The 11,619-nt window shown below is 35.2% G+C and overlaps 1 protein-coding gene across 1 annotated transcript in view; it reads right to left on the bottom strand.

Moving 5' to 3' along the window:
• Window positions 1–5,812: 5,812 nt before the first annotated feature.
• Window positions 5,813–11,619, bottom strand: part of MINDY2 (MINDY lysine 48 deubiquitinase 2) — a 29,746-nt gene continuing 23,939 nt past the window's right edge. The window contains exons 7-9 of the mRNA XM_042823919.1: window positions 10,348–10,521; window positions 8,972–9,145; window positions 5,813–7,546 (exon numbers count right to left, since the gene is read on the bottom strand). Of these exons, the coding sequence (XP_042679853.1) occupies window positions 7,427–7,546; window positions 8,972–9,145; window positions 10,348–10,521 (468 nt within the window). The 3' untranslated portion in view covers window positions 5,813–7,426. The remainder of the gene's footprint in view (window positions 7,547–8,971; window positions 9,146–10,347; window positions 10,522–11,619) is intronic.

Genomic DNA, 11,619 nt, shown 5'->3' with positions numbered 1-11,619 from the left:
TATTTAGGTAAATTGAAGTCTGTCCTTCTGCACTGTGGCTTTTATTTGAATACTTCATCCAGCCTTGACTACTATGAATGAGTTTAAATACCTAAATGAAATTTATTTACAGATGATGATTTTCAGAAGGCTATTAATCAAAATAGATCTTATCAGGGTAAAGATTTTAAACTATAGAGACATTCTTTAAAAAGTAACTTAGCAATATTGTTCTTGTGGTACAAAACAAAAGGGGTATTAAGTACAGAATTAAACTTTTCGAAGATTTAAGTGTTCAAAATTAACGATTTACAAGGAAAGTGTCCATTCCTTATCATAGTCTCTAAAAAATAAATACAACATAAACAATTAAGGCTTTGAAAATACAAAACAGGCAGTAGGTGATAGCATTGCAATACTGGGTAATGGTGCAGCATTAAAATGGAAAGGTTTTCCATCACGTACTGGGGTATAAACGATAGTGTGTGAATGGATTTAGTTGTGTCATACTTGTAAAACACATCTTCACAACTTCAAACTTCTTCCCTTTTCCAGTACATCGATAGTAGCTTCTGTATATTTCCTGTTAAACCAGACCATTTATATTACAGACAAGCTTTGAGCTCACAACTAAATCAGAAGTTTAAGACAGCTAAGCAATTGCACAGTTGCAGCAGGTCTACGCACAGCAGCTTGAACACAGGGATCTTTTTCAAGATGGAAATCTAGTGCTTTTCTGAAGTAACTTTTGGCTTTGAATTACTTGGTTAAAACATAGTATCAAGACAACATGGTGAGAAAGTCAACGGTGGAGAATTCACCAATTCACAATTCACTTGAGTTTCATTCTTTTATAGGTTTTCAAAGAACATGGGCAAAGTATGTAAGAAACACGGAAATGCAAACATACTGCTGTAATTAGAGCATATAAAATGAATATGTAATTATTACAACTAGTCAGGATAAAAATGCAAATTGCTGAATTATAAGTAGTTTAAAAATTCCCAGGCAGGTTCACTGTATCTGTAATAGTCTTTAAGACAACCAGCTAGTAAACTTTTGCAAGTGAAAGAAAAGTTTTATTTCCAAAAGCAGTAACTATTTTTTTTTCTGTAGTAAATAGAACTCCATTTTAAAGTCTACCACAGCTGTAACTGGCAAAAAAAAACCAAAACAAAACAAAACAAAACAAACAAAAAAAAAAAACCAAAGCAGAACATTTTATTTATTCACCTCATATAAAATCTGCTTTGAAGCTAAAGGACTCCACCAAAAGCCAGCTATAAACAAAAGCAGTAATTAACATAAAACAGCTCTTTTTGGCTCTAGTTAATCTGCCATAAAACAATAATGATGAAAAACCAACCTACAATTAAGAGAACAGTTGTTGCCTTGGCACTAAAATACTGAGGAGAAAATTTTCTTTGATATAGGCAGAGTACTGAATATGCATACTAAAAACACAAAGGGCAATTTGACAGTAGACTAGCTTAAAAAAGTAGACTCTTGTTCACTCCAAGATTTCCCAATTGTAATTAATTGCATGACTGGCGTGCTTAAGCCTCCACTGAAACGCCATGTTTCAGTTTCTTCCTCATTCATTTCAGTATGAGGTTGGACTGGAGAGACAATCAAAAAATTTGGAGTGCTAGAAGTATTGAAATACTGCTCCTGAAGTTTAAAGGATCCAAGAACACATTCAGCCACCAGCAGTCACTGTAAGGTAGTTTTGAACTGTTAACTATAGCAACACACAATGATAACTAAAGTTGAAAAAACAGCATTACGTATTTATAAATAAATCCATTCCTAACTGTATTTCTAGAGCAAAGGCTTGTTACTGAGGAAGCAATTTATCAATTCTAAAAGGTGATTGCAACATACATAAGTAAATACAACATTTTCATACAAAATTAAATTTCATAGTGTTTTCCCCCCTCAACATTATCATCCCTATAACTGTACTACAAAAGAAAAAACACTGTGTCAAATTTCATTACATTTCCTACTCAAAGTTTTTTTTATTGATTTCCCAAGACTAAAAATTCCAAAAAGAACAGTTTAAGGTCTTTTGAAAGTTTATTAAGAAAGCAGTCATCTAATTGTGTAGTTTGTTGTTTTTTTTTTCCCACAACAAAGAAGTGCACCTTTGGCATGGGCTGAAATATTCATGCTATCAGTCCAAATAATGAATTGCAGTATGGACTTAGCACAGTTAGATACTTGGATGTGACACATTGCATGGTGAAGCTCATACTGTCCTGTCTCCAGTAGCAATACAGTATTGTTAGTGCTACTTCATCCACCTCTCTGGATTCTGCTCAGGAGATCTCAGTTTGTGTGAGCTAAAGGCACTGTCTCACATCACTCGTAGATCACTTCCCTTGTTTAAGTGATGCACATTGTGAAATTCATAAACTGGACAGGACTTGAATTGAAAGGACATTCTCAATTAATTGAAATAAATATAAAACTTGTGCAAGTTTTTATGCCCCTACCCAGCACCAAGATTTGGCTCGGTGTTTGGCTGTAGCGTAGTCAAATTCCACTCACTTTTGGCCTCAGTAAGGCTGTTAGCCACAGCACCAGCACCTACTTCCTTAGGAGTGTGACTCAATTAGTGACGTGAGCACTGACAGTGCCTTTTCATATTGTTACAGAATAGTTTGTTCAAAATAGTTTGTTGTTAAGTCACTGTTTAAGCTAAAACATGCTGAGTACTGTTGCTAAGCTGAATCATTCCCCCTATGCATTTCCCAAGCCTAGCGTCTTGCTCAAAGTTGTTCTTTGCTGCCATGTAGAAACACACATGGTATTTTGACTTCTGAAGATAATTAGGTACTTCAATTTCTCAGAAAATAATGAATTGTTCATTGCAACCTTCAAGAGCAAAAGTAAAAGTATAAACCAGAACAGTAACGTTAAAGGCAGTAAAGAACTTAAAGCAAGTTCTCCAGAGGTAATTCTTCAGGTAAGAGAGCTCAAAGTGGCACAGCTGACAAAATCAAAATTCACCACTGGGCAACAGACATTTAATAAAAATTCTGAATCATCAGAGGGGTTGAACAGCTAGCCTTGGCCTAGAAACACTGTGACAGTGAAGAGGAGATGAACGGGGACAGACATGGAGCAATTATGCTGGTCATTACTTAGGTGAGAAGATTAGGCCAGTCCATGCTGTACTACAGGTATTTATTATGCTACAGCAAAATTAGGGATGAATCCCTTCCCAATTTCAAGAAAATTACGTGGCACAGAGAACTTTATGTTCTAGTCACTTCACTCAATTTCCCCACCATGCTTCTTCATAGGAAGTGGTAACTGAGTGTCAATACATTGCTCTTCTACTGGACAACTACAAAAACAAGCTGTTAACAAGACGGAGCTATATAAAAACACAGTGAAAATTAACATCAAAGAGATTTCTGTGTAGGTGGATTTGGATGAGTGCTATTTATCTCACCAGATCATCCTCCTCAACATAACACTGCAACCAGTCTAGTGCTGAATATGCTTAACAGAAAATAAAGTAACTGCACAAAACAAAGTACATACATTAATAAATTGACATTTGTTATCACTGGACTATGTGAACACATATCAAGGTCAGATTTTTCTTGTTACCAAAGTCTTAGAGGATAGATGGAGAACTGTGAGCATTGCATTTCAACCAAACTAAAGGCTGTTATTTTTGCTTTTCTGCAATATGCTTTCTAGCGAGGACACTGCATCAATTAGCCTGCATTTGTTGAGTCATCTCTTTAAGACTTTAACCTCTCAGAATCTGTTTCTGTATAAAATACAGTTCTTAATTCATTACATTGTATTTAAAGATTTACACAGTATAAATTTCAGCTACTGCAGTAAGCATCCTGACAGTAAAAAAAAATTGCTTTAGGCAATCAGTTACCTTTGGGTTATAGGACTATCGTAGCAGGGAAAAAGGGTTCAGTTACAAGTATATCAGCTTCACATTTTACTGTGGTATTTCCTGCTGAATACACCAGAAGATGCAACTTCAAGAAGCTGAATTACCTTTTATTGCATAACTGGAAACTTTTTTCAAGAACTTGTGTATACAATTTTGAAGAAGTATGTGCCAGTGATGTGAAATATCGAGTGTAGAGACTGACTATCAAACCAATGCAAGTGTATACAGAAGAGCATATGCTGCACTTTTAAACTCTCATGTCTGTGATGCACAAGAAGAGCTCTGTTAAGACAATCTGAATGCATTCTTTGTTATATTGTGGATTGCTTGCTACAAAAAAAAAATGTTTTTTGCATTGTATTTTCAGGAATGTTAATTTCTCTTGTTACAATCTTCACTTGGATCTGCTTTGTTGGGCCTCAGATTACATATTAATGTCACTTAAGAAAAGTGATAGATTTGAGCATTTATAAAGTGCCTTGTAGAACAACATTTAACACTATGGCAGTGCTCGACTTTTTGCTACTTTCAATACTTGTACTGAGCTTTATTACACAGCTGTAACATAACAAGAAGGAATTCTATGATTCTGTCTTCTGTGCTAGCTTTTATCTAGTGGAAAACAAGCTCTACTCTACTTTTATGACACTTTCATATACATTTTGTAGGTAGTTGTAGTGTGTACATGCTAAATTCTATAACAAATTTAAAGTCTAAATCAAGGATAACTTTTTTTGCCAGAACATGAGCTTTGAAAAAGAGCATAAGTGAAGTAAATAGAGCCAGAAGTACACAGCATTTTTGCTGGTGCTCCCTGCTTACTTTGTGATACTGTTTTCCAAGCTCACTACTACAGATAAGAGGTTCTGTTCAGCTTTTAATTCATCACATATTGTCTTATATACCAACTGTGACAGTTACTTTTGAAGTAGTTAGTCACAGTAGGCATTAATTAAGCTTCCAGATGCTTAAATTTTGGATGTTAACAAGCTCACCTTACTTATAACTTTTGCCACTAGCAAACTCAACCCATGCAGAACGATGCCCTAGATCTCAGGAGTTCTTTAGCTTTTCTCGAAAGCCTTGAGTCCTGTAAAGAAAACAGTGTATTAACAGAAAACTGTTTGAATAGCATCCCTGTCATCTCAAATAACCTGAAAACTTTACTCTTATTGAAAAAGAAATGGAATTACTGGGGAGTCCAGACTTACTTTGTGATGAACGATGACATTTAACTTTTCTTTCATTGTGACCAAATGGCACTGTGATCACTACAGTACATAAGGCTTCAGGCACATCTGTCTGAAACTAGAAATACTACAAGAATTATTCTAATGCAAGCAAGTATTTCAGGCAAAAAAGCATCTACGACAGCCACAATGCCTGCTCAAATCAAATTTGTTACAGAACTTAAAGTGGCAACACTGTACTGAAAATAAGAAGATAACAAACACTTAGCTTGACATATTTATTTTTCAAGGGTAATAAATAAATGTAAATACACAAATTTGGAAAAAATCTTAGTAACAGAATGTTTTTAAACAACATTCTGCCTTTAAGTCTTCATTACTGTCACTACTGAAATATTCTGTAATTTGCTTAATGTAGACAAGTCATTATGTTGGTGATCCTCCATCACACTAGTTTGTTTGAATAAGTTAGGCTGCTGCAAAGGAAAAAAAGTGGTCAACCTTTGCTTTGATGTAGAAATTTATCTAAACTGCATATATTATGTGTTAAAATGACTTTTCTGGGCATGACTTTACTAGAGAATATAGAGAATTTTTTTTACATTTACAATTTACATATTAGAGACCTATCATTCATTACTTCATCTTTATAAAACAAAAATTATAACAAAATTGAAAAACAGAAAAGAAAAAAAAACATGGAATAAAAAAGTGGTAAAAACTGGCTCTTCATTTAATAAGACATTCTTCCTTTACACATCTAATTTTCATTCTAGGATCATCTCAGCAGTTCTGCTTGAAATAGTTTTAAAGCAGCTTTTGTTGTCAACTTGTGTTTAGACAGCCTCTCTCTTACAGACATTATCCAAAGCCCTGACTGCAGGAATGTCATATCCCACCCAGCTACTTCAGCTGTCCCAGACTCGTGCAAGCAATTGGCTTGTCCAGGAGAAGCAGCTGTTTTCAAAAGTATCTACAAATTGTGAAATACAAATTTTATCAAAAAGGTTCATCAAGAAAATAACTGTTACTGACTTAACATAAGAGGAAGAGGAGTTGTGGTCCCCTCAAAATTCAGTGAGCATCCCATTCCTGTATTCTATAGATACCAGAAGATGCAACATCTTTGTTTGGTTCCCATAAATTAGAAAAACCTGGTTTCCAAAAATCCTAAATTAGCTATTTAAAACAAAATATTACACCTGGCCGCCTTCCCAAACTATCTCAAGAGATTAGCTTAGCTTTTCTCTCACCCTTCTTAAGTGTGCTTTGTAAGGATATATGATTTAGAAAACAAAGTATGTATTTAATTACATTACACTTGCTCAACTGTACAAGTGAACGTGTTAACGCCATGTTAAAGTTCAAGGTACTTCTGGAAAAAAAGGCAGATAGATAGTTATTTTAACTCTGCATTCTTAGACAGAATAAGGATTATTATGGACCTTCGTGCCCTCTCGCTATTTACCTATCATATGGAGAGGTCAATAAATAAGTTCCTATCTGGTCCAGTTTACCTACAAGAGGAAAAAAATACTTAAAGGAAAAGAAATGACCTATAAAATTACTTGTTTAACCCTGATAACATCTGAGTTGTCATAACCCAGTTTGTAATTGCAAGAAAAACAAACAATATTCATCTTGCTCATTAATAAATGCCCCATTTTTTAATAACAATTTTTGTATGTGATCAAGTCAAGTATTCTTGGGGCAAGAAAGCTGGCAAAGAGATGCAACAACAGCACTAACACAGTATAAATCTGGGTTCAAAAAACCAAACATACTAGATCCAGAAGCAAAGATATCTGGACACATTGAGGAGGCAACACCCATCTGTTATTTGGGCGCTGATGTTGTGAAGACTATACCCAGCCTAAGATATAGTTTCATACCATGAAAGTAACACAAGATTCTGTTGTGCTAGTGTACATACTTTAAGAAAAGAGTCTTAAACAAAACCAGTTACCTTCTTTGTTTAGAGTGGAAGATAAAATAGCTTACTGATGTAATACGTAATGGATGTCACTATGACACAAAACTTGCCATAATTTGTGTTTTCAGCTACAAGGTGCAGTATTTCTTAAGACTAACTCAAAGCACAGCCACATCCAACTGTGATTTGGAATTCCATCTCAAGCAGCATACACTATGACTTTGAAGAAAGTCTATATGATTGTAACAAAGTCACCCATCTTCTCCTGAAACGTGAACAAAATCTGTGGGGTAATCAGGCACAGGCGGCATGTAACGGGTTTGTCTTCCTTTGTACTCCTTGTTTTTGCTTCTGAGGACATGCACTTGGCTCCATGCTGTCATCCATTTACTGTTACAAGAGAACACAGCTATTCTTCTCTTTTTCTCTCTCTTTCTCTCGAGGCTCCTTACGTTTGCGTTCATTGCTCCCAGATTGCCTTCCACTTGCTGGAGAAGGAGCACCTTGCACCTGCTACGTAGAAAACAAACAAACAGCATTCTGAATAAAACACGATGCTGTAATTATAGTTTGAACAGTTTCAAGTATTACACTTCCATGAACTTGAATTTAACTAAAACGCAAACAGCAGAACACAGATAGAAGGTCTTTCAGTATGAATTCTACAAAGCCCTCATGGAAGCTTATTTCTGAAAAACAAAATCAACTGAAAATACATTTAAAGTCCTGTGTGTCTCTTCTATTGTGCTTATATATTCAGATCAGTTCTTCCAATAATACAATTTAGAATCAAACATTTTATGGCACTTCAATATTTACTATACTGGAAAATTTTCCCCATTTCATTTATAAAAACATAATCTACATTTGAGAAGTTGTGGACTCAAAATGCTGACTGATGACTAAATGTATTAATGCAGAGTTTTTTTTATAGCCCATTTCCAGAAAGGACTGCAGAAGTTGGTGGGTGGTATACAACAAAACACAGCAGAAGTTTTGCTACTTCATTTAATTTATCTACTATCCACTCACAGCTGCAAATGCCACTACATCCTGTTAAGGAGATTTTTTCTGCCATTCTGCAATCAGCAGAAGTGAATCTCTCCTTGGACCCCGTTCACATCTTACGAGCAACTACTACTACTGATATTAAAGCAATAAGCTTAATATAGCAGAAATAACAGATCTTGTAACTGTCAGAAATTCTCGTTGTGTGTTTAACAATTAGTGGCAACAGAGGGTTCTGAATTGGCACAGGCCATCCAAAGATTCTTCAGATTGCTTCTATATACAAATACGTAATGCATATATTTTGATACAAGAGTGTGTGTGTTAAGAAAGTCTCAATTAGTTAAGAAATCCCTGATTCCAAAACAACTTTATTACTGTCTCTTGCATTAAAGTTCAGTTATATGACAACTTATACGCTTGTGAATGACATTTTCCAAGCATTCTGAATGGAACTGCTCATGGAGAGGGGGGCTGGGAAGGCATACTACTAGCAACCATTAATTTCCTATTTTGAAACAGGACAGAATAAATTCACAAGGTGTCACAGACTAAAAATAGTAAAACCACAACCTTCCACAAGACAAAATGAAAACTATCATTGAAAAGCTTCTGCTTGAATACTGTTTTATAAATTGTGTATTTTTAATACAATCTTTGTAACCTAAAGTAGTAATGCATCCCATCATTTTAACTTAAACTGCATAAATGCAACTTTGATTTAGGTTAGAAATAAAGAATTTAATTAGCAGCAACTGCCATATCTGTGTGCATGGTCTTAAGTTCTAAAGGGCTCTTAACAAATACTGCATATAATGTGAACAGCATCAGTCCTAATCATCTGAGACATTTATGCAGATGTGTCTATATAAGTATGAAGTTAATCCTCATTATAACTAGTGGTCATATTCTGTGATAATGCTTCCTTACCTGGACCTGAGCAGCTGCTTGCTCTTGTTCCTGATAGTACTGAGAAGCTCGCCTATCCTCCTCTTCTTGGAGCTTCTTTGCTAGCTCTAGATCGCTGATTCCTTCTGGTATCTGTTCCCAGTTAATCTCTTGATTTTGCTGCTCTTGTTGTAGAGACAAAGCCATCAGATAATCCTAAACAGTAAACCTGTATATTAATGCTTTTTCATATAGAAAAGAGCCAAGTCATGTCAAGTAAATTTTTCAACAAGGGCAGCCATCCAGTACCGTTCCCTTTACCCTGGCCATCTACAAATGAAGTTCTGTTTCAGAACCTGATTGTAATCTGCAGAAATGCTGGGGGAGGGGGAAGGAAGAATAAATACAGTTACTTTACAATTTTCCCCTCAGTGTTCCTCTGCCTGAAAAAAACCAAAAACCACAACTGCTTTCAGGTTTAAATTCTTTTACCTTGACCACAGTAAAAGGACAGTGTTTAGCTCATGCTAGTTCTAGATAGAAGTAGTGATTTGAATGCTGTCACAGATAGAGCACATTACAAATAAGAACTCTGTGATTTGTGATCAACACATCATCTGTCCCCATTGGACTGAACAGTGTTGAGTGAGAATCAATAAGAAACACTGATTCCTAAACCAAGAAGAAAATAATCAAAAATCTTTTTGATGTGTTCAAACAGACAGACAGCACTGACTACTCAAGATACTACTAGCCCTGTTACCTCTACTAGATTTATTCCACAAAAAGATGTACAGTGTTGGAGTCTTTTCAAAAGCATTTGCTTATTCACATCCATTTTAAAGTATTTGATAAAAATAACAGGGATTATGAATTCATTTTCCTTATTTAGAATGTAAGATTTACAAGTGCTCTTGCTATGCATTTGTGTGCTAGCACAAATAGGTCTTGTCTCAGACAGGACTTCCACAAACTACTACTTGTTAAAAACAAACAATGATCACCATGTGCAATCTGCTATAGCTCTGACCTACATTCAGCAAAGGGGGCATCACAACACAAAGTTCACTTATGACAACGTACTGAAATGAATTTATTAGACAGGCTTATAGTTTCAATACTTCTCCTGATTCCATACTTAAGGCAGATGTGACATTTCTACTCAAAGTTGTTTGAAGAAAGGGATTCTCAAAGATTAAAAGCAGGTTTTCCAAACTATTCATGGTATCCAGTCCTCCTCTCCCCTGAAGTCACGAGAGTACTACAAAGCAGCACTTTTGAGAACCTCACTGCAGGTGTATAAGGCATTCTTTTCTAGTTCATAGGTTCGTAACATGTATGGCTAGAAATACATGGTATTTACTAAGTATAATCAGAAGAAAACAGAAAAATACAGTAGAGAGGCACAAATCCAGTACTTGATCTATTTGATCCTGCTGCCCTCTGTAGACAGTTTCAGGGTCTGAAGGAGGCCGTAGGTGGAACTCGGAGTCACAGAAATTTCCATCACCATCCACATTGTGCAAGCTTTCCCAGACAACTTTCTCTTCTGTAAGAAAACCTTGGTCTGTTACCAGCAGGTAAAGTTGACCCTAAGCAGAAAGATGGGAAAACGTGTAAACCTACAGAAATGACTTTTCAGTGTGATAAATTAGCTAATAATTTTTGCTAATTATAACTGTTTCATGCCAGTAGAACATTAATTTTTATTTTTTTAGTGAAATATAAATTTAAATGGCTCCATATATAGCATTAAGAGACTAGATACTAGTATTCACTGCTAAAATAGCAACCATATGTAATTTCTGTATTACGTATCTTACATTTTTTTCCCCTATTACATTAATTTATACTGAATATTGAAATTTAATGTAAAGAAGCAAACATAACCCTTGTCAACTCCTTGGAAACACATCTGAGAAATAGGACTTGAGATTGACAATGTTGATTGTCCCAGGACAAATCAAGTTAAATTTGAAAGGCGAGATCTGGAGACAAAGGTGATCTTTGCAAATAATCCAAGAGGCATTGGCTCAAAATGGCTTTATCTCAAAATTTAATTGTGTCTTACGATGATTTTTGTTTTGCTTTTTTAAATGCAAGCTGGGGTATAGTTCAACTGGGGGAAAAAAAACGATTCTTGCTATCATTTGTCATTAACAACTGCTTTTGTTGGATTTTATCCTTTTCACAGTTCCACAAAGTGAAATTTTTCTATTAGTTTCAAAGTCTGAAATTATAAAATGGGCTGGTCTGGAAGTGAGAGGCAATACTAACAAATCCAGAAGTTGAAGCAGAGGAAAGAAATACAAGCTTAGGTTGAAAGAATGGGAGAGGACTGAAATCAGATAGGAATTTCAAAAGCACATTTTGAGATATTGTGGCATGTTTGAGGGACAGCAAAGCAGCATGAAAAAAAAACAAGTTAAAATTCAATTTAGTTGGATTTGAATCTAATCCTAATGCTTCTAAAGCTACATGTCAATGCAAGATTGTTATTACTGAGTATACAGCACACATGAAGATCAAAGTTTCCATTAACATTACCTAAAATATTCAAGTAAATATAGCTAATTGCAGTATTCTAGCTGCAAAAAAAACCAAACAAACAAAAAAACAAAACACTTTATTGTGACACGCATGTAAGTTTGCTGTTTGTACTACAGCACCACACAGAGTAGATTAAAGAT

Source organism: Centrocercus urophasianus, unplaced genomic scaffold, assembly GCF_019232065.1.
Source record: "Centrocercus urophasianus isolate 14NV4802_14NV808 unplaced genomic scaffold, USGS_Curo_1.0 seq_23, whole genome shotgun sequence".
Classification (NCBI taxonomy): domain Eukaryota; kingdom Metazoa; phylum Chordata; class Aves; order Galliformes; family Phasianidae; genus Centrocercus; species Centrocercus urophasianus.
The sequence above is the reverse complement of the archived record's forward strand: the minus strand, read 5'-3'. Positions and strand labels throughout refer to the sequence as shown.